Raw genomic sequence first — 24,707 nt, 5'->3', positions numbered from 1 at the left:
GAACCAGATAGTGTGGATATGTTCAGTCCATTATCTTTTAAAATAAATCCCAGAACAAACACACACACACACACACACACACACACTCACACACACACACATGCATACATACACATTCTTGTATCGACCTCCTTCAATATCTAACTGACTGTTGGAACACAAAAAATGAGAGATAACAGTATGGTCTCAGAAAGTTAATATTAATAAGTAACTTCCATATTAAAGATACTGCCTATTAACTTGCGAGATAACCGTTTAAAAGACTTTGAATGTCTGCATTCCATTCATATCTAACATTATCGTATCTGCTTTAAAGTCTTTATAACATCTATCAGCGAAATTTCATCAACATTTCATAACGTGTGTTATAGTTCTATTTTCACCAAGGTTATCTTACTCAAAGAGATAGGAAAACAATCAGGTTTTATGACAATAACTATGAAAATAATAGATCAGAGTGGTTTTTCGCAATTCCCATAGGTCGGTAGATTAAATAATTAACTAGATCGTATAGTTAGTATTCCGTGAAGTATGAGACAATTCAGGAGACAAAAAGGGTGCTCAGATTTTTCACACCTGTGTCCGAGTTCGTGTGCAGCTCTCAAAACCGTCCAGGAATAATCACGTGACATTACAACTGAAGTTCTAGAACCCACCAAACATACTCCGTTATCAATGGCAATACCTGAAATGAGAAGGACAGCTGAAAACAACATATAATAATTGCATTATTAATGGCTAGCGTTCAGAACATATCCGGTCGTTCTCTAATGAACAACAAAACGTAGTGATTATAAACAATCAATGCCTAATTTTTATGAATATTTTTTTCTCTCCATTCAATGGCATTTCGCTCCATATATTGAACAAATAGAGGTGATAAAATTAGTGAAAGGCAAAATTAATGTCACAACGATTACATCGACACAGTCATACTAATATTGATATTGTCAATACCATAGTGACATAGTCATTTACCGCTTTAAAACAAAACAGAAGCCGATAGAGTTATCTTCTACGCAAATCAGTAATGACACTAAAACAGTCTCTAGCCCAGGCTGGATTTAGCTAAAATTCGCTTCTTTCACATCTGATGCAACCCTAGAGAAATAAAAACTATGGACCAAAGATGCTGTTTTCTTTTCAATCGTTTTCAACACTGACTGTTGGATGCGTTATGAAAAGGAATGCAAATGTAGCTAATATATTTATTGACATAAACGTAAGCCAATGGGGCAAGTTGCATGATTAAACGGTTCCCTAAATTATCACCCAAAATAAACTTGTCACATTTATGCATTAAACTTTTTAAGAATATTTAAGACAAATTATTTCTAATCAGGAAGCCTGTGTCGATATATAGATGTCTACTTACCACCAATGCCAGTGTTACTAGTGGAACCATCATACAATACATGACTACAAATAAAAACAATATCATTTAGATTTTTTAAAATTTATTACATCCCATGACACACTGGAAAAATATTCAGTCCTCTTTTATAAACAAGAAGCTGACATTCAAAGCGAGGTATGAGAGAAGCTATTAGCGAAATCCGGTGAAACAATGAACATATTCATTTAGGAAAATAAAGATTATTATTTCGTTGATGTAAGAACAAAGGCTTATTTTTGTCATGATCATCACATAACGGGTTATGAGCTGTAGAACATCGTAAAGTTAGCATTTCGATAATACCTCTATCAATAGATGTATATAAATGTTTGGTTTATTAAATTTAATAATGCTTACCAAGACCTTCCCTGAGATAAAACATTATTGACTGTAAGCTTGGACTTGATGACCGTTCGCATAACCGTCAAGAGTTAAAAACTGAACCTTATACTGATCAATTAATTCAACGGCTATCTTGAAAGTATATTTAGAAAGTTTATACATACTGTTATGAGGAAATTATAGGTACCCGTTCAATCGTAACTGACCAATATTACAAGACTTGAACTTTGGCATATTATCGAATTATGCGGATGATTTTGACAGTAAATTTTGATGTTCCAACATACTTCATTAACAAGCATCTGTAATAATCTCTGAAACTATGAAACACGACAGGAATTTGAGTTCTAAATGGAGATAATTTGAAACTTAAAGGCAATATGACAATCACTGCATGCCTTAAGGTTTTGGTACATAGGTGGCAATCTTTTGTGCTTTGAACATATTTTAGTCTTCATCTGACAGTTTTAGATACGAATAATTTTTAAAACTTTTTTGGTTTCCCTGCTTTCAGTATGTTAGTTTGAAACTTTATTTTCCCCATCATATAATTCCAGGTTTACAATTTTACAATCACATAAAATAATAATACATTAATGTCTAGCTGATGGCGTTATCCCTCTCACTATGTTTTCTTTATCAATATGTGCTTCAAAATCCGCGATTATTATAAAAGGAATAAATATAATATGCATTGTTGCCGACCGTAACAATCGATAATATACGAAGTTAAATTTTCTTGTTTGAAAAAGTATGTAAACACCTCTCTATCTCTCTCTCTCTCTCTCTCTCTCTCTCTCGCACAAAAGGAACTACAAGTTTGTCTGAAAAGATACTTTAGTTAACATATTTTGCTATTTTGCTTTGTATCTGGATCCAATTGAAAGCAAATGAAAATAGCATGTATATAAAACAATTGAAGTTGAGTCCTTTTGGGTCTTGTACTTCTATGTCTTAGAAATGATGTAGATTTGTCAAGTGTTGTCAAACAGCTACTACTAAAAAGTATAATCATGGCATCAGTTGACAGACAGGGTGTTGATTGAGTTTTTTGTATAATCACATCACTAAAGACAACCTGAATGTTGCGAATACAATAACAATACTTCAAAAATAATCCAAGGAAAGCGATGAGTGGGCTACGAACACATAGACAACTGTCTGTCAAAAGGTATTATATGCCTATTTTCTCCTTAGGTTTTAAACTTTTAAGAAAATGTGTAGACCGTATAACAATATGATCACTCTGGTCTCCAAACACAATTAACCTCTGATAATTGTTTTATGGTTTTCGCAAATACTGAAACTTGAGTTCTTGCGACAGGCCAGTAAAACGAGGTATATCCTCGATAAAGTGTGTAACAACGAGACGTAAAAACAAGAAATCAGCTAAGTCGATATTTTATTTCATGAAAGTATCTAGTACAAACTTACGAACGATTGATCCCAAATCAGTGTTACGAGTAGATAGAGACAGACCAAATCACCTATTATTATCCTAAGAAATTGATCCCTTTTCAGGACCAATTCCATGCCTCGAAAAGATATACTCATCGCCAAACAAAATTTTGTTTTTATGTTGTATAAGTATGGTTTGCATGTGTGTGTGTGTGTCTGTGTCTGTGTGTGTGTGTGTTGGTTTGTTCCCATAAACACGTTTGACCCTAAAAACGTTATTGTCCCTATAAACTCTTATCTCCCTATAAAACCTTCTGTCCGATAAACTCTTCTCTCCCTATAAACCATATGGCGTCACCCATATTCAATTTCCCCTTGTCCCTATCAATTGTTCCGCCATTTTCAATGGTAAGTCCCCTTGTCGACCAATCGCCACATATAACTAATTATATACTAGGTCAGACTCTGGAAAAGCACAAAAGCTAAGTGTAATATGTTGCAGGCGAAAATTTCCAGCTCAATGCGATAACTTTATTAAACTGTAGATATACACTTTGAGAAAAAATGTGAGACCAGGTTTATTGCGACCAGTCTTCATTTGACAAAAAAGAATAAAGTATATACTGAATGTATACTGATGCGGAAAACAGTGACTAAGCACATAAAAGCGTTGATATTACAAGTCATATTTATGGAGAAATACTAAATGAATCCAGATCGTGTACACATGTAATAAATTAAAATATTTTTAACAAGAAAATTAATATTGATGCACTTAGTATCTTATAATAATGATAATAATAATAATGATCGGGCCTGCACATCATATTTGCAATTAACCTGCAATGCATCAATGTGCTCCTCGGTTGAATTAAACATCCCCAACCTCAAATGTTACGCAGAGTTGTAAGTAAATTACAGATTTTGACATTCCCACGACTATCTGGCATGCTTGTCAATATGTTCGCATTATTCGTTACGTACTTACAAATGATGTTCCATGCTTGTTTGAGTACAAGTTCATCCAGTGCACAACAGCGAGAACCTTGACAGTTTATATTGCATGATATGTATAAATTCAAGGTTTAATAGCTCATTATCAGCTGGATGTATATCTGTAACAAAGTATCAAACCTGGCAGTATGAAAAAATCTTCGCTTTTATAGAAGACGTAATGCTAAGAGATATATATGCTATCCCTTATTGTTGACGATTCGTTAGTTCTGCTTTCAGGATTAGACGAGTAGCAATATATTGATATTGAGTTTCAAATTACGAGTAATATCAGCAAAGAAGAATGTATTGACTACAAATTTTTATCATTCTGATCATTATATAGAATTACATACTAATTGCATTAGGATTCTTTCCCATATTGTTAATGCATAAACGGTTCTGCAGAGAATTCAAATGATCACACACATAATTATAACGCACCATGCACATTCTGAATTTGCCTGCTTGGTATGCATCTAATAATGTACTTACTTCTACTGGGGATATTGGCAAATATACGAATACGCGAAAACAAACCAGCCTACACCAGTGACAGTATAGTGAAAGAAGTTGTTTCAACAAAAAGGTGTATGATCCCACCGATAATTAGAACGTATCATAAAAGATCTGCAATTGTCTGATTGGTGCTTATTAAATAATTCACTTGAATAAAGGAGATTGGTGTTGGCAGATATGTGAGATAAGACAAACCCTAACCCAAGTCTAACAGTGAAAGTATAATGAAACAAGATCATCTTATGATTTGGAAACAAAACGTCGCCCTGAGACATGATAAGCTATAAATCACTTTTTTAAAGATATTTCAGGTGTACATTTTTAGTAAAACAACTTCCATAAAAACAATAACTTATGCTTTGTTAAATCTTTAAAAAGACTTAGTTTCTTAATTATATGCTTTAATATATATATATATATATATATATATATATATATATATATATATATATATATATATATATATATATATATATATATATATATATATATATATATATATATATATATATGGGGGATGCAAAATATGGAATCTGAGTGAAGTTCTTGCATACCGTATTGTCTGATGTGTAAACGTAATTGAGATCATCAAACCGTATTTATTAATTTAGCTGTGTTCCACGAGGAACACCTTTTCTACCATGTACTGAGTTTAAATTAGATAATAGTGAACGTTTATACTTGTTAATCGTATATATACTTGTTATAATGCATATTTAGGTGTACTGTATTCCATATGTATTCATTGTCTATTCTACATTAAGGCAATACCTGGAATATAATATATCTATATCTATCTATCTATCTATCTATCTATCTATCTATCTATCTATCTATCTATCCAATTTTTATAAATAAAACGGATTTTTCGCAATACGATTGGCTGTAAACGGTCACGTGATAATGATCTGGAATGTTTTACACATCGATAAATTCTGGGACTGCTTTCGGTTTTTGTACTGTCTGCAATATAAATAAACATTGCAGATACGTCATTGTGCAACGATTGTTTCATCTTTTAGGTTTTGTTTTAGCAAATAATTATATGTTATACCCTTTTTTTATACTTTTTCAACTGTTTTTTGATCGAAATGCATAGTTTACTATTCGGCGTTCGTCTGCTACATAGTCGCTTAAAATGGCCGTTAAGAGATTGATCAATTCCCTCACATAGCACCCGATGACCTCAGTCACCCTAGCCATACACAACAACAACAATAACAGCGTTTGAACTGGGCCAGTAAATTTGAGGCAGCTGAGGGATATAAACCAAGATTCGAGAAATTATCTGAGGACTTAAAACCTATTGAATTAAATCAATACTCAGAGGTTACTAAACGAAACACAAAATGGGGCATTGGCGTTTTCAGTAGTAAATTTTTATTTTTTTATTTTTAAATTGATTGCTTATTTTAACAAAAAAAAACGTGTGTGATTGCTGGTGGTATGGTGAATATTACCACTTGCACAAAAATAAAAAATAAAATATTTATAAGACCATTATTTAAAGAATGAATAAAGTTTGTAAATGTCAAAACTGACATCTCCACCAATATGACTTATCACCATTGAAAAATGTATGTATAAATAAATACAGGTAATTGTTTTGCTAATTTAAATTATTTTGGATATGTAATCATTAATTCCTTCCAGTACTCCAGCACTCAACTATGCAACCAAACAAAATATATGGCGGGTTTTGCGAGCAACTCTACATTTAACAACTGCACATTTAATTTCAAAATAGATAAAGGAAAGGGTCTTGTTAAGTATTAACGCTGGTGAAAAAGATATAAAATGCTATTCCTGTATAGGACATACTAAAATTAAAGAAAAGAATGTTACTTTTTTACATGAAAAGAAATATGATGACATCACGGGGAGACATTGTCTAAGATGTACAGTATGAAATTGCCGAATAAACGTAACTGTGTCAGTAGTTACATTTCATTTGACATTAGATCAATGAACGAGTCTTCATAAGTATTAACGCTGTTAAGAATGATATAAAATGTTATTCCAGTAAACAATTTATTTAATTGTTACCTTTATGTTAGTAAAGGATAGCATCATCTTGTTCATATTTCCATGTTGTTCATTGATAAAATCCATTATGACTTAAGGCTTGATTGGAAATTTAATCTAACACACTTGTTCATTCCGTATCAGTTTTTATTATGTAAGGTCATGGTCATCTGACGTAGCAGATAGGACTGACTAAAATCGAACAAGAATGTTGTAAATAAATTAAATGTGTTGAATCACCGGTATCCACTGCCTAATATGTAAAGTATGAAGCTTCTGAATAAACGTAAATGTGACTGTAGATAATATGTTCGTGTGATTCTGTACAGGTTATGTATTATGGGGCGATGTAAAGCGGCGAATGAAAGGAAGGTACGCGCTTCTTAAACTGGAATGCATTGTTGATGGAATAAGTGGATTTGACGAAAGAAAGAATGAAATTGGAATTATAAGGATTAAATGAGCATGGTAAGGTATTTATCGATGTGTAAATTTTACCTAATCACACACAAAGATAACACAAAGTCCTTCAAACTTATTTACTTTGTGAGTGATTAAGTACAATTTGCACATCGATAAATACCCCACCATGATCATTCAATCATATATATATATATATATATATATATATATATATATATATATATATATATATATATATATATATATACTTACCCCGTAAAAAGCATTGCATGGTCATAGTTTGGAAGTTGCTTAATGCCCACTGTCTTGTCCCAATCATTGAGATCAGCAAGGTACTTGTAGACGTCAATGTAACTTTTTCCTTCAACTATTGTGACGGTAGAAACCTTGTGTCGAAATTGTCCTGTCTGTTGTAAACAAATTAGTAAGCACATGTACCTTTTCTAGTTTGTTGGTTAGTTGGGTGTGGATTTTACAGTGAACAATGTAATCTAAATAGCTCTCCTTGTTTGAAATTAGATTAGAGGGGTAAAACTGGATTTCTCCCTCACTTAAATATAAGGTAGAGATAATGCTTGTATGTTATTAAAATATTGAATAATAAATGCTTTCATATATCTTTCTCTTAATGGAAGCCATTGTTTTGGTCACCACCTCTCTTTCCGAAAATGAAAATATTTTACTGTCTATGCACAAGAAACGTTGATAGAATGAAATGGACAGAAACAAATAAAGTGTTGCGTTATTAAAGTATGCCATGTAGGTTTTACCATTTAAAATATCAAGGCTATAATGATGACAAGATGAAAATATCATGTTAGATATAATGCCGTTGATGCAGAAACAGGTGTGTATTATTATAAAATTATCTATCTGAGTGTTCATTGAACAGGTAAAGCATATCATTCTTCTCTTCTGAAAGCAGAGAGTTTATTTTATGCTGAATACATGCTTCTCGATTATCAAGCGTATCACTTACTTCCAGAAACGATCTGTACATTATATTTGCCCATCCAAGATCACTGCAATCTTCATCACCTTGCCTCATGTAAAGTGCCAGTCAGAATGTTACATTTCTTATAACTGAGAGTAAATTTTAACCATGTATTCACAGACAAAAGATCACTCTATGGTAACCCTAGAGGACGTGCGGAAATCATTAGTTTACTTTTCTTACCTCAAAAAATATGAAGGCCACAAGAATGACACTGATTGTGAGACTACTATCGCCCAGTTCTTTGAATCGCAGGTTCACCTGTGACCAAATACAAACTGAATTATTCAGTGTCTATAATTTACGATTTAGACAAGAAAATGTACACAAGTATGACATCGATGATATATAAGATAAAAAGGTATGTGATTTCTTTATAGTCAGTAATGATTAAGGAAGCATATTTTGTGTTAGTGTCATTTAAAGATCTTTTCCTTATTTAAAGGGTAATAAAACTCGTATAAACCGGACACCATTATTATCAACATCATGGACATTTCATAACGTCTGCAAGTATACGGAGCTCTTTTTGCTATTTTAACTTTCGTTTTGTGATACTAAATATATAGCCATACAGAAGTACCTGGCCATACAGAAGTACCTGATTACAGTGAAGATCAGGTTTAAGATCGGCATTTTTTGGACGATTGTACTGTATTTTCTACTACAAACCCTTAGAGATGCCAGATTGTACTGCACTTTCTACTACAAAAGCCACAGAGATGCCAAATTGTACTGCACTTTCTACTACAAAAGCCATAGAGATGCCAAATTGTACTGCACTTTCTACTACAAAAGCCATAGAGATGCCAAATTGTACTGCACTTTCTACTACAAAGCCATAGAGATGCCAAATTGTAATGCACCTTCTACTACAAAGCCACAGAGATGCCAAATTGTTCTGCACTGTCTACTACAAAGCCATAGAGATGCCAAATTGTGCAATCTGTTTGAAGATTTTTCAGTCAGGTAAGGTTTGTCCATATAACCGAAAACCTACAGTCGTTAGGTGCTCAAATAAAAAAAAATGTATATTCTGTTGGATCATGGATTATTCCATTCGAAATCATAATGTTGTCTTCAAAATATTATGCATTCAAATTAATTGATTAAGAATTAATTACTTACACCGTTAATGATATGTGAGTAAGCTTCTCTTATCTTCCGTTGCACTGCACTGGAATTTGTGGTACGTATCAACGAAGAATATCTGAGGGTAAAGATAAAATAAGGATTCTACAAATGATGGGATCTTAGTTCAGGTGCGATTACTCCAATCCAAATTAATTCATATTCACGCCAACATGTCTAAAAGATCTATTTTTTTGTACATAATCAAGGCTCTATTCCTTTGTTTCCAAAACTGTAGAAACATTTAGAGAGAGAGAGAGAGAGAGAGAGAGAGAGAGAGAGAGGGAGAGAGAATTATAAATATATACCAGACAGAACGGAAAGTGCTATCACTGGATTCTATAGAAGAATGCTTGATAATAGTAGGCAGAAGTAATATTTAATACAAATAATACTATCACTCAGGTTACAGAATTTTTAATTCGTACTCTACGGAGATTCGAACCCAGGTAAGCGGGTAAACGGTACCCATCGCCTTGCCTGTACACATGAGCCCATATTCCCTCACGACTAAGCACATACCACCAAAACTGATGCTACTTAATCGGTGTTATATGCACTCCTGTGTAATTAATTCTCATCTATCTAAACAGCCATTCCTGATTCCTATGTGATAGTATTATTTGTATTATATATATATATATATATATATATATATATATATATATATATATATATATATATATATATATATATACAGAGAGAGACAGAGAGAGAGAAATAGATAAGTGTTTTTGCATGGGTTTTTTTTGCAAAGAGATTACATACACGTCCCATATTGCTGAATCTATCAGCACGGCGATTTCAATATAATAGTCTTTGTAGACATCGTGCGTTGTATCAGTGGATGGAATTTGCAATGAGAAAACATTTATTTTTCATAATAGCATCATGAAATAAATAGGATTAATATAACGTGATATCATTGTATGCACTTTTTAATATAGACTTCATTCACGTAACTGTTCAGATTGCTTTCTTTAAGACCTTATATTTCTGCATAATTAGAAATATGTACAGACGGCATGCAAAGCATAAGAACACTAAAAACACTGTCATGTATTATAATAGAATATATATTACAACTAAATTACCATCAGCATGAAGGGATGATTAAGATTTTCCTAGGTGACAATATCTTACAGTGTTCATATGTGTTAATATCTTACTACACAAATATGAGACAATATCGTACCACACCTTTATTCCTTCATTCTTTATTTTTATTTATATTTTATTCCACCATAACTGTTCTCACCTGTTCTCCCTCTTGTATGCAAACCTGTTACAGCTCGGGATGATAACGTGGCGTCTGAGCGGGAAGTTTGGTTTTGTTTGTCTTGCCCATGTAGGAAACGTCGGAGAAGTGCTCTATACTCGTGTTCTATATTTTCTGCATATACAAGATGGGTAATACTTGATTAAATACAAATACCAAGTTTTAATGTTAATTTACTGCATTGATTATTCACCTCAACTGTCAATTATATCAACATTAAGCAGAGCTTTTAATATGTGCCCCTCAAGGAAGAAACAAGGGCTGGAACCGTGGTGATTTTTCCATAAATGTCCCTTTATCGTTTGTCGTGTAACTCGATAGAGCTTAATTAAAATTATAACAGGCTTAATTAAAATTATAACAGATTATATATATATATATATATATATATATATATATATATATATATATATATATATATATATATATATATATATATATATATATATATATATATATATAATGAACCTTTCACTGTATCTATATTAGTCATGTGTGTGTGTGTGATTCTTCATGCACCGTTTTATTATACTTGTAATATAAAGCAAAGCAAACAGAAAAAATGAAAAGAATATTTTTGACATACTTTAAGCTCGAAATTTGAAAAAAGATATTACCAACCTATATTTTCGACTGAATGTTCTCGATTTGCTTGGTCCCGTAGAACATATCGTTTTCCATAAAGACTTTGAACTTCCAGCACGTTTCTTGGTGTGATATCTGTTTCTGTTTCTTCTGGTTCAACATCGTAACTACTGTCTCCTATTCGTACGTTGCCGTTCTAGTAAAGGGTAGAAAACAAACGTTGTGTATCAAATATATCAGTCAGAGTTGGCGTACCTGATATCATTTATCTTATCATTTTAAATATTAGTGGTAGAAAACGAAGACACGTAATCATAAATCTGGCTATGCATAGATTTATATAATTAGTAACAAAGAGTACATACTACAACACGGAATGCTTGAAATATTCAAATAATTAAAATGTACTCGAGATAACAGAAGAATTTATAGGTTACTAAATTTGTAGGGAAAAGTATGAACCAGCTTGTTATCGTATTAATACTGCACGACCCTTGGCAGTCCAGTATTCATCCGAGCAAATTAGTTCATAATTTTCCATACAAATGTAGCAGTATTTTCATTATATGCCCATTGCCATATTCTACGTAAGGCTTAGTAGAAGGAATAAAGATAAGAAACAAATTTTTTACTGTATTCAAAATTAAACACACAACCGTATATTCATCAATATACAATAATAATACTAATGCGCACAAAACACCACCCAGAGACCTTTGAATTTCGTCGCGCGCTCGACAGTAATTTCAAAGAGAATTGTCGTCTTGGTCTAGTTAAAATTGAAATTTACATATTTTGAATGAATGCACATTGCAACAACTTTTGTATTTGACCTGGAACGGATCGATTTTGTTGCTATGTTGATCCAGTTTCAATACCGATTTTCTGATTATGATGGACTGGATTATTTGGTCAATTCAGTGCAATAAGGAAAGTCTAAACAGCATCTAAGTACATTTCAAAGCCCAAAACTGATTGTGTTGAATTTTTTCGCAAGATATTAAAATCCAGCAAAACTACATGCAAGAAGAGCGAAGAAAATTGTCACCAACAACATGAGCAGACAAAGTAAAACATGCTGTAAAAGTGGTAAGCATAGTTTTCATTATGGCAATAATAATGTGTAGGATTGGTAATAATATTGGTCATTGTGGATATAACAGTGGTAATTGTGGTACTAATAGTGATAAATGTGGTAATAATAGTGTTACTTATGGCAAAGATGGATGTTGCTATGGCAATAATATTGGTAATTTTGGTACCAATGGTAGTACATTTGGTAACAATGGCGCAGCCTGAGATATTAAAACAACAAGTGTTGCAATACTACTGGTAACTATGGTAACATTAGAGATTATTGTGGGAAGTGTAGATGTAAATTGGTAATGATAATGATAATTCTTGACACCATTGTTCACATTTTATAGTAGTAACTTTATTGAGAATGAGCATATCACTAGTTTAAATAGAGTACATGAAATACTATGCATGAATTATCCGCAACTGAATACTAGGAAAGTAATAAGTCAAGACTAAATATGAAAGACATTCAAGAAGCTGCTTTGTACTCACTATTATAATTACGACCTTCCATATAAATTTGTTCACGAATCTAAGGATATATGTGACCTGCAGAGAATCCATATCTTATTTGTTTAATGATAAACATATATATATATAATGACAATTAACAAGCTTAATACATGGGTTATGTGAATGATAATTGCAACATATCTTTTCAGTGTTGAAAAAAAATTTTCATACTTCACTCATACTTCTTGATACGATTCCATGGCAACACTACACAATAAATCTGTGCGCGCTCAATAGCTTTTCACATCTTCCATTGCTGGATAATACAGTCAGAATGTAGCTGTTTTGTTGACTTTTGAGTTAGCGTATTATGACGCAAGATGTGCCTGACCATAGACAAATATATGATTGATCTGGTAATGTCCGTTCACTATAATAGTCGTGATTACAACAACAAATTTCTAACGGTTGACCATGTAGATACTTTGCTTAAAGAACTTAAGGAAGATACGTGATATATAACCTGCATTTGTCATTTCGCCATCCTATCAATCATCCTAGGCATATATTTGTCAGCTTCAAACGCTAGTTGGGCCTCTCTAGGACGTTTATGTGCAAAATTAAAGGGGAGCAGAAGAAAAATTATGATAATCTTTATGATAACAATGTGTTTTATTATGAATGAAGAACCGAACTTCTGCAAAAGAAATTATTATTCTGTCTTTTACGTTAGGAATTAGGTTTGCGTGTGTATGTGTGACCAATCTGTTCTCTACGAAACTGAATCAGTTAAAACATGGACAATCTTTTTAGCGTGGACTTGAACCTTCATCTGCACTAAATCACAAAACCTATGACTCTTTGCACCGGGAACATATTTTTATAACAAATTGTGCACATTGGTGCTGGACACAGTCTATACATTATAATATCATAATATACTTACGATGAGTCGTTCACACTGTCCATTTGATCGTTTGACACATCTGACGGTCATGAATGCCCCATTCTCTATGTCCTGGTAGTATGCCAGATCCTATTAATTAAATACGTCAAAATTTAGATTGGCAGATAAGACGGCAGGTTTGTAAGTATTTCAACCCATACATCTAGGTAAGTAGCTATGTGCTGGTATGTAGGTAATTGGGTAGGTAATACAAGTTTGGACTGGTTATCTGTGTGGATGATCACACCATTGCATAGTGGCTAGGGAGGTAAATAAAATATATACCTGATAATAAGCTTCCGCATTTTGTGATTAGGTCCACAGTTTTTTTTTATCTTCATGTGAACCATTCTTATAGATGGATGTTATGTCTATGAAACAAGTGTAATGTTAGGTGGTATCTGTTGACTTGCTTTTATTTTGTTGTAGTTCCGCTGTTGGCAGATATTAGGTTAGGTAGCTGCACATTATTTGCTAGTTAAATGTATTCGACATACGAACCTATGGTATATTTATTGTTTTTATCCGTCTTTAATGGTATTTGATAAAACAATTACTTTGTTCGTGTTATTTTCAGTCAAAAAGTCATGAGGATTGTTTGACTTTGATATTCTAATTATATTGTGATGTCCATAATCTTAAATCATTTTTCATTACTTATACTATAGTTCATCTATTTTAACACCAAGTACTATGCTCTTTTCTAATTACTGATAATTTCAGCATCACGTTTTTAAGCAGTTGCAAGTGTTATGAACTAATTCAAATTCAAATGCAGGAAATTTACAATACCCATCACATGTATTCTCAAAATCTCTATCACCTGTAGCCATCTCTCAATAACTAAATTAGTAATCCACCTGGAATAGCCACAGTTATAAAAGGAACTGGGATTCAGTTCAAGTGGCGCATTGCGATTTATCGAGAAGTAATCACATTCCAACAGACATCGAAGGGTACCTAAATGAATCGGACGTAGTTATATGGAATTGAGAAAACAAAACAATAACTGGCAAAGGTGACTGACAAATTGGGGAACAAATTGAAGAGAAACAAACAGGGACGACATATTAAATCTTTGAAAATACCGGAACTTCAAACAATTATAAATTAGTGTCAGGAGAAGTGATTTACATCGTAAAATCGATAACATTTAAAATGAATCTAATCGAAAATTTAGACAGCGTACTAGAATATGAATATATGACATAGAACATGATTTATTACTCAACAGGCGTTCTGTCATTTAAATCATATATTTATTTGTCTGCGCTACGTATCAGTTCGCTAACTACAAGTCACATTCATTTTGATATGCCACTTAAACCAGGACTTTAAAAATGTTGAAAATATACCTAATAAACAAAATGATTACGGTATGATGTGCTATTGGTGCATTTTACAATGTTATTCATTGTAAAACTCTATTTATGTTGTTCGATCAAGTCTAAATACAGGGATTCCGAGAGGCCAGGTGGTCATCGGCGCTAGCCTTTACCAATCACTGCCATGTCACCTCTATGCACGTTAGTTCGACTACTGTTGCTCGGCTAATGTAGTTATATGAGAAATCTTGCCACTATTTTTTTTTTCGTGTGGTAGCGGTTCTCCCCCAGGCTTTCCAGTGCTTTTCCTCCACCGGATCTTCTTTCCGTCATACATATCTTATCATGTGGTGAAAATTGGAGCTAACAGTTCAAACCAAGACCGAGATGTCAAAAAAGAAAATAATTAGACAGTGCTGCACATAACCTTGCCAATAATGAGTTAACCATCTTGAATAATTCCAATTGTTTCTAACGTATTTTATCTCTTGAATTTGACCGCTCCGGTGACGTAGTGGTTGGAGCGTCCGCCTCGGATGCGGGATATCGTGGTTTCGAACCCCGGCCGAATCATACCAAAGACTTTTAAATATGATGCTAACAACTGCCTCGCTTATCGCTCAGCATTAGGAGGTTGGTTTTAGGAATGGTCGGCCTGATGTCAAGATAATGTGATTTGGTGGGACAACATACTACATGTCTGCGGCATGATGTCCCAGTGCTAGACATCACAATAAACTGTTTCATTGCATACACCGTAGCGATATGACTGAAAAAAGTGTTAAAACTACGTTAAAATCTAATCACACACACAAACCTCTTGCATTTAAGGCATTTTATAAATATTAAGAATGTTTTTAATTTATATCTTATTTTGTGTTCTCGACCAGTGAATACATTTCCCTTCTTGTTCACTTCTTGTCCTATATGAGGAACTCAGGAGAGGAACAATCTGGGTCAAAGTTGCAGGATATCGTGAATAGTTTTCTTGCAACATCAAATTGTTGTAGGTAATTATCAAATCGTCCATATCAAATACTTGAAGGCGTACATGACCAACGAATTATGAAAATACAGTTTACAAAGAAACAAAGAAAAAAAAATCTTCACAAAGATTAACATAGGATACAACTTGCAATTCCCGTTGGAAACGTAGACGTGAATTTTGAAAATCCAAAGCGAACAAAATTAAAAAAAATAAAACCTCTAAACCGACAATTACTTATGGTACATTATAAGAACATATAACGTTGAGCAAATTTATGAAAATCAGACTGCACAATCTAACACCGTATGTGTATTTTAGATACTTTAGCTGTCGTTTTCATTTTGCTAGAAAATTATGATTTTTGTTCGCAGTGTCTTCGTAAATAAAGATTAGATATTTCAATATAATATCAGCATGCCAGTGAAAGAGATGTCGGATTTTACATCGAAAAATCAACTAAAGTATTTTATCTGAACAGGACAACAAATATACTACATATATCCCAATTTAAGAAATTATTTCCAAGAGCTATGATGCTAGAGATAGTGGTTCATGCATATGTCACTAAATTGTTATGTATATTTAATTTAATTAGTTGATTTGTTAGTTTTAAAAACTAAAATTGTTTCATGACATTCTATTGTCCAAAACTGAGTTCTATCTGCTTGACCTGGTTGAATTTTGTATTGTAAACAACTAAATATAACCTCATTATTCTCTATGCGTATGATCTTAATATCAGGATTATTATTCAGGTAAACCAGAAAGAGTGAAAATGTTGATTTGGATCAGGGTTTTTCAGGTTCCTATGGGAATCTAATACGTTATTGTGTTGTAAGTAACCAAGGCTCATTACATCATTCTAGAAGATTTCTTTCCGTTAGGTAATGTATTTGTAGATAATGCTAGATATGACCTAAGGTCAAGTATAGAACTATATAATCTCATGATTGTGAGGATAGGTCAATCGTGCTTTAACATCTAGCAACTTCAAGATATATTATGCTGTGACCAGTTTGGGCTGAATTTTATTTTCTTCAGATTATTGAACTTAAGTGATCATTTTCTCTGGAAATACAAAAGTGCTCCGATAAAATTGTTGGATAAAGATATTCACTATAATTTATAATATATTCAAACCTGGAATTATAGTATTACGACTCAAAAAAAGACTGTTGACACATAAGCACTCCATAAGCTTTAGCAGACGCGTTATCGGCTTCAGTTTTGGATCTCTTAGGGAGTTTTACTGATTTGTTTTTTCTTCAGGACTTTAAATTACTAGGACTTGTGTCTTTCATTCTTGGATTATTTTGGGATTGAATTCGCAATACCTAAGTGTTTTTTATTTTCACTTTGTATTCAAGGGAAATAAATTATTTGTTAAATTGTACAAAACTTGTTGTCTTCACTTGTTTCTGTTACTTACTTTTAGAGCATAGACTCGTAACAAAATAAATAGGAGAAGCGTAAATAATCACCAAAGTCTGTAATATAACATTAAGCTCTGATGTTATTGCATGCATGGTGCTTTTAAAGGGGCTGTTAAATATGTTAGGAAATTCACCACCGCCAGTGAAAAAGTTTTAATCCTAAAAGATCAATTTATAGTTTGGTTACACTTGACAATCAACTCTTAAGCGAGTGTTACACATTCCTAATTTAAAATATAAAGCATAAAAAAAAAGAAATAAACAATTAGGGACATTAGAACGTAATGAATTAGTAAACTATACATTGAGTGAAAATCCACAACAGACCAAGAATATAATCTAAAATGAACAAAATTAGAAAACACTGGATAAAGCAAATCCAATACAATACATATTTAAAAAATATATTTAATTTGTGTACAAAGTTGGTACTAGCTGTTGTGTGTTTCACCAACATAATTAAGTTTAAATGTTTTAATAATTGGATTGAAACGAAATAGTACGATGCCAAATAATGACTTAAAGCCATTTCAAATGGGTTGATCATAAACAAAACAAATAATGCAAAATTTCTACAAAAGTTTAATTTTTACTTTTTTACTTTAACATTTTGGTTTACCGTTTGCAAAATGTCAGCCTTTTCTGACATTGGGAATGAGAATCATATTGATATACCAAAAAAGGAACATGCCATCTTTAATGTTCCAGATCTTTCTCTATATATTAATTGATTCCGTACAATAGAGTTTGTGTCGCGAGCTTTCAGTGTTTGTCATCAACGTATCGCCAAAGTACTTATTTGTAAAATTGCCACATTTATCTAGACATCAGGACAATGTTAACAAATAACATCAATTAGAAATTTCCTTGACTGTTCCGATGGTCTAGTGGTTAGAACGTCCGCCTCGGATGCGGGAGGTCGCAAATTTGCATTTCGGCCGAGTCATACTAAAGACTTATAAAAATGGTACTTGCAGCTGCCTCGCTTGGGGCTCAGCATTAAGAGGTCAGTGTTAATACTGGTCGGCCTGATGTCAGAATAATGTCACTGGGTGATACAAAATGCTATAAGTCTGCTAGACATCACAATCAGCTGACACGATGCAGACATGGTATGACTGCAAAATTGTTAAAGCTACGTTACAAATCAAATCCCACACTCATACACACAGAAATTATATTGAGGGGACCATGTAGGATACTCAGTGGCGAACAAAAAGGGTGATTACGTAATGTAATTCTGCGCAACGATACGTCATTTCTTTTAAAATGAACATGAATCAACCGAAACAAACTTGTTTCGGTCTATTCTGCACGTAATGTAATTCTGCGCAACGATAATCCATTTGATCACGTATTGCTTTTGGTCGAAAATCCGATTTGTATCGAGAAGGAACGTTCGTTCTTTAATGTAGGTAAGTGATATTCATAAAGTGTACAAAATATCCCACAATTCTTTTCTAAATGCATACGAAAATGTGATATCTATATATCAACGTGAAGACCTAAAACATGATGTTGTCGAACTTGTATCGCAGAAAAAAACTGATTTAATATGAATCGTTAATTAGTCAACTTGCAGCTCGAATGAATTGTTCCTTATGGGAAAAGAATTACTAAAGAATCTAGAAACAGACTATATACCCGGGAACAGCTTGGCAATTCATTTATGAGGAAAGTTGACAAGATGGTTAGCAGATGATAAAATATGTATAGGTCAACTTCTTGCAAGATTAGAAACTTCGATTAAGATGCAGCATACTAAGGTAAACATTTCAATCTTTTAAATAATGTTTTAAACACATTACACCCTGTTCATCGTTGCTTCTCTTAAATATAAGAACTTACATTTATAAAGTGTTCAATTTGTACTAATGCTTTTACAAGATCGGTTTAGTTTGTTTAATAGCTCTTGTAATTTATCGGCATTGTTAAGTTGAATTCTTTTAAACCACATACAAACCTGACCTAGTTCATCTGCTGAAATGCTGACAGAAATAATCCAAAATAAAGCATTTCATTTCCGTAGCCCGATGCGTAAACATCATATGTTTCCAACGCTATGCGGATAATAGGTCTACATACCGCGAGTCATTGCCGAATATGCCTTACGAATACTGTAAATCTCATTTGCTCACGTTATATATAGGCATTACCGCTTAACCATGTCTCACATACGGTATCGAGGTCAAGGGACGTAAGCAATCATATAGACCATGCCAATATGTACTAGAATGTTATAGTTAGCGCGTGCGATGATTTGTCAACGCGAATCGTGCATTCAATAAATTTTAGGAGAAGGTCAACGATGCTATCAACCTCGAAGCCGCTAAAAAAGAGAATTAAACAATACAATTATATCAAGAATCGAAGCTATTGTTAATTCTGATACAGGGCAAGTTAAAATGATACAAAAATGTATTGTTGAGAAACAGGTGCATGCCTGCCGTAGATCTGCTCATGCAATTTGTGCGAGACTGCGGAATAAAGACATCTTGCGGTGCTAGAAAATCCGACATACTTGCATTATTATTATTTACTCTAGAGGAGCTGCGCATGGCTGCGAGGCAGGTTTGTGCAAGGACCGAGCATATTTGCTTCAAACTTCATTAGGGGTTTAACACTTGCAAGAGTAGTCGCTGACGAAAATGAAAACGCCCTATCGCAACTGTCATCACCGCTGAAGGTTCCTGGTATGTGTATGAACAAGCGCATCTGCGATTTCGAACATCACTGAGCAAGCATTCCACGTGTATACACCCCAATCATAGACGCTGTGAAGGTGCTTCCGATCATCCGTGGATCATATCAATATTGTAGCATGTGGGCGTATCACCACACATGCTCAAGTCCTGGTTTAAGGTGAATAGTTTGTTTGGTTCTTTTTTCAAACAGTACGATACCGTGATCTTCCTCAAGGTCCACGTGAAGGAGAGAAATTCACACACGTGCACATTGCAAGTGGTGATTTTAAACCGCGGTGAAACTGATAAAAATCAATGATTAAATCAATAACGTTATGTAAAGATTCTACATTCGCTTGCTAAATACGCCAGAGGAGGACCAGGTAGGAATCTCTTCAGATATCTCGAAGTTCGTGCCCGGATATTTGCGGCTTTCTCAAAAAGTACTGGTGAGATTACGTAAGAAACGACTAAATAAGTTCCACAAAGGCCAACGGTTTTCATTGCGCTAAGTGAGTATATCGGTAAAGGTTTGATAAGAATTAAATCAAGAGGCAATGACTGGAAAGAATTTTTAATGGTAAAATCATAAAATATTAATCTGAACGCGGCAGGCAGCATTTTCAGGAAGATATTGCTATATCGCATCTGGAAGAAATTGTTGGTAAATTAATCAGTAAAGAGCTGTCTTTGTTTTCACGAACTCGTGGATATGTTGATAAACCACCGGGGTCAAATGGCGCCGGCAACAACGATCCGGCAGTTATCAATGAAGCGAAGTCGATTTGTTAGTGGTTGCTCACCAACAATATATGATGCCATTGGGGACGTTTCGCACATAAATGCATGAACTCACTAAAGACATGAACAATGTATGCAATACCGACGACTTAAGGAATCGACGCCGGTGACTCCGTGACCATAGAAATTCCAGATTTGAACGGATGATTCCTGCATTAATCCACACGCACACATATTCAGATTTTTCAGAGACTTTCATAAGACTATTGTTTGGGCCGTAATTCCGCAGCCGGAAATTGCAACGCTCAGTTATCTAAATCAACGCTTTTGATCCGCTCACTGAGTCCGTCATAGACCACGTAAAACGTTTTGCATCCGTTACGCAGTCTGCCAGAACATCTACGATTTCAGTTCTTACTATCGCAACAAACCCTTACTAAACCAGTGTCCGAACAGATTTATCATGGCAACTATGGACCCCTGAAGGGATCAGAGCAGTACAGGACGTTGTTGTTGCAATGCAAATCAATGACAATCACAGCAACCAATTGCAAAGTCAACTCCTATTAGCAAGACGGGTAGTAAATGTGGACTGGTAAAATGATCACGTTACGACTGCATACAAGAATGCTCGTCTATTAAAAAATGATCGCAATCAGTTTCACTACAGTTAAGAGGCATATATAAAACGATTATCTTTAGACTATTTGCTAGCGGAAGTGGAAAACGTCCGACCACTCCGAGAATAGATTCGACATCCGTCACATTCACAGAAAAGTCCGATTCTCCAACGTAGTGATTTTCTTTTAAAACGTTCAAAAGTACATAAAATGCCAAGCGACAAGTGGAACTCGCACAGCAAACTAAAACGAAAATACAATGCCTATATGGCTCGTTTCTTGCCAAGGCAGTCCAAGAACAATATGAAATCACCTGAACCAGATGATCACATACATATAAAGATCTCAAATAATGCCCGTAAGTTAAAAGTATGGTACCTCAGCGAAATACCTACAGCCCATGATTGACAATATTATATCAACGATAACTGGACTCAATAAAGTAGAACAAAAATATCATCGGTGGGAAAAAATATTATCTGAATATGTGAGGAATGTGTTGATACCATTGCATAAGTCTTTAATATTTGCAATGCTTTCAGCAATAGTCGGAGTTTTTGTAAACGTAATTTACCGTTTTATGGAACAACGATGGTTAGAAGAAATTAAACGTTTAATATATCGCTTGCTAGGCGACTATTAGGAAGAAATCCAGGGAAAAAAGGAGGTCGCACGAAGCAACTACTAATGCAGGAGCTTACAGGCTCTCAAAACCAATAAGAGCTCTAGCTTCCTACTACAGGCGCCTCGGAGGTTTCTCTTTTTCTTTGTGAATGTGGATCCTATCAATGCAAGCACCTACAAGAAAGCAGGAATCAATGCAATACTGGGTTTGCTTGTTTTGATCCATTAAACAGCTTACCTCTTTTTCCACAAATTCAGTTTTTGTCAGTAAGGATCGACCGTCTTTCGTATTTTGCACAACGTAGATGTCAGCGTTTGGATCAACGTCATAGTTCCTCTTGAGATTTAAAGCCAGGACATCTGCACCGCGTTTGAGATGAAATATTATCTGATCAGGTAGGTCAGTGTCACCTAGTTCGCGTTTGCCGCTCTGGAATGTTTTGGTCACATCTTTCAGCCAGACCGTTTCCGAACCTGTTGTTGATGGCAAAAGTAAAAGATGGTGGATATCAAAATATGAACGAACGAAAAACCAGATGAGACAAAATACCCGTTCGTAAGTTACCTCTTGCTAGTCAGTATAAAAATAAATAAAACCATCCACACAGTTTGACCGGACCGATTTTTGGACAACCAAGTATGAGTCATCTTCCTAGAAAGCTAATGAAGTGCACATTGCGAAAATAATTATGAAGACAGTAATGACAGTAACGACTTCTAAAGAGAAATGTAACTAAATATTATAACTCTTTGTTGACAAAAGCCTTCTTGCAAAAGCTATTTTTATTCGGCACTGTAGCGCCACCTAATCATACGTCTTTACCGAATACTCTTATTCTTCACCCTTCGGTTCATAGCCATTCACCTCTACACATAGATGTTTCGGAAAACGTATACCATGTTATTGTTGCCATTAGATATCCTAACACAATATCAAGCCGTCAGAATATCGAGCCGGTCAGAATATCAAGCCGGTCAGAATATCGAGCCGGTCAGCAGAAAAGCCAGAATTCAATGAAACCACTAAAAACAACATTCGTCAGCTTTATGGATCCACGTTTCACATCGAAATCCTTGATTAATCTTTAATCTGACAACCCATTAATCTGCCAGATATTACCAAAACGAAACATGTGCTCATGCGATCTGAGAAAACTATTGTGCAGTGAGGTGTCAAGGCATATTAGTACGTATGATAAAAATAGCTGAGATAAATCAGTCACAGAGTCTCTCGGTAACCCGTGTTCAAATCGAAGGTTTCCTGTACTGACCTTAAATTATATATATATATATATATATATATATATATATATATATATATATATATATATATATATATATATATATATATATATATATATATATATATAAGCAGTTTCTTCATACTGAATAAAATACGCGGAATGCAAACTCCACAAAGGTAACATAAGCACAACGAACCCACTGCTAGAGCGCTGCATTCCTTGCATCGAACACATCGCTGCGATGAGTTGGTATTGCGTCAGTCTGGTATCGGACACATACAGACCCAATGCATACATCCTAACTGTCGGCTCTACACTGACGTAATATCATTTATAATTGGCGTAATAGTATTCCGCTGCATCGGTGCAATACCAAAACACCGTTAAATGTAGATAAGATATTTTAAGTATTGAAAAGGCAAACTAACAAAAAAAACAGAATATATATATATAGAGAGAGAGAGAGAGAGAAATGGCGTACTTGACTGGATGTATTGCAATAGATCAAAGACGAAAATAAATACACCTATCTTCATTATTGTCAACTCAAAGACCGGGTGTCGTCTACGGAAATAATGAACAGTGTAGCCATCATAACCTTGCTTATATATAGGATTTTCCAATGACAGATTATGTAGATCAGAGCGACGTTTTAGAGGCGTGCCACGTTTCTCTTAGATTCGATTGGCCGAATGTGAAGTAATCTTAAGTAATACGGATCTTAGCTAACGGGTATATGGATCAAAGTTCTCAAGTTCACTATTGTTCACTATTGCAACTTTTCTGAGAATGGGAGTACGAAAGAACATTGTCTAGGGCGAAGTCCTAAATTAACAGTATGTGTATTGTTTTGCATAGTGTGACACAAAATCATAACTAAATTATATAACTTGCAACATTCTTACGAATCAAATTGTGCCGATTTTGGGTAGAATATATATTTATTTTGTGATAAATATGCACGACGTATGTATGCATTCACGCATGCATGCATGTATGTATGTATGTATGTATGTATGTATGTATGTATGTATTTATGCATGCATATATGTATGTATGTTGGAAATTAACATCGTTGCCGCGAAAGTGACTAAAATATATTTCACCATGCTTTATATGTTGAAATAATAATAATAATAATAATAATAATAATAATAATAATTTTCTTGAGTAGGGTCAGTGAGTATAATAAAATATTAACCCGTTAAACTGAAATGGCAGAAGCGTAAGTTCATAATGTCCGAGCACTGACGCAAAAAGTAAATTGGTCAGAAGACGCCTTGCGTGTTCGAAAGGCCTAACGACATACTTGTATATTGAATTTGCACACTACAGGTTTTTTGTTCCGATTGTGAGAGAGCGAGACAGACAGACAGACAGACAAAAATGGTTGATAGGCTGTACTTGGCCTCGTAATCGTAATCCTTTATAAATAAATATGCATGGCTTTTTGTTTGCTTAAGTAATTGTGTTGCACAACACAG

General features: G+C 34.1%; 1 protein-coding gene across 1 annotated transcript in view; it reads right to left on the bottom strand.

The window, feature by feature from the left end:
* The window catches only part of LOC149791072 (snake venom metalloproteinase BaP1-like), a 29,549-nt gene extending 5,517 nt beyond the window's left edge, over positions 1-24,032 (bottom strand). The window contains exons 1-11 of the mRNA XM_089973280.1: positions 23,954-24,032; positions 22,218-22,453; positions 13,565-13,654; positions 11,122-11,281; positions 10,480-10,614; positions 9,990-10,038; positions 9,219-9,300; positions 8,274-8,351; positions 7,349-7,503; positions 1,376-1,419; positions 577-685 (exon numbers count right to left, since the gene is read on the bottom strand). Of these exons, the coding sequence (XP_089829406.1) occupies positions 577-685; positions 1,376-1,419; positions 7,349-7,503; positions 8,274-8,351; positions 9,219-9,300; positions 9,990-10,038; positions 10,480-10,614; positions 11,122-11,281; positions 13,565-13,654; positions 22,218-22,453; positions 23,954-24,032 (1,217 nt within the window). The remainder of the gene's footprint in view (positions 1-576; positions 686-1,375; positions 1,420-7,348; positions 7,504-8,273; positions 8,352-9,218; positions 9,301-9,989; positions 10,039-10,479; positions 10,615-11,121; positions 11,282-13,564; positions 13,655-22,217; positions 22,454-23,953) is intronic.
* Between the last annotated feature and the right edge of the window lie 675 nt (positions 24,033-24,707).

The sequence above is a fragment of the Sinohyriopsis cumingii genome, chromosome 10 (genome assembly GCF_028554795.1).
Source record: "Sinohyriopsis cumingii isolate HCF-2022 chromosome 10, ASM2855479v2, whole genome shotgun sequence".
NCBI classification, from domain to species: Eukaryota; Metazoa; Mollusca; class Bivalvia; order Unionida; family Unionidae; genus Sinohyriopsis; species Sinohyriopsis cumingii.
The sequence above is the reverse complement of the archived record's forward strand: the minus strand, read 5'-3'. Positions and strand labels throughout refer to the sequence as shown.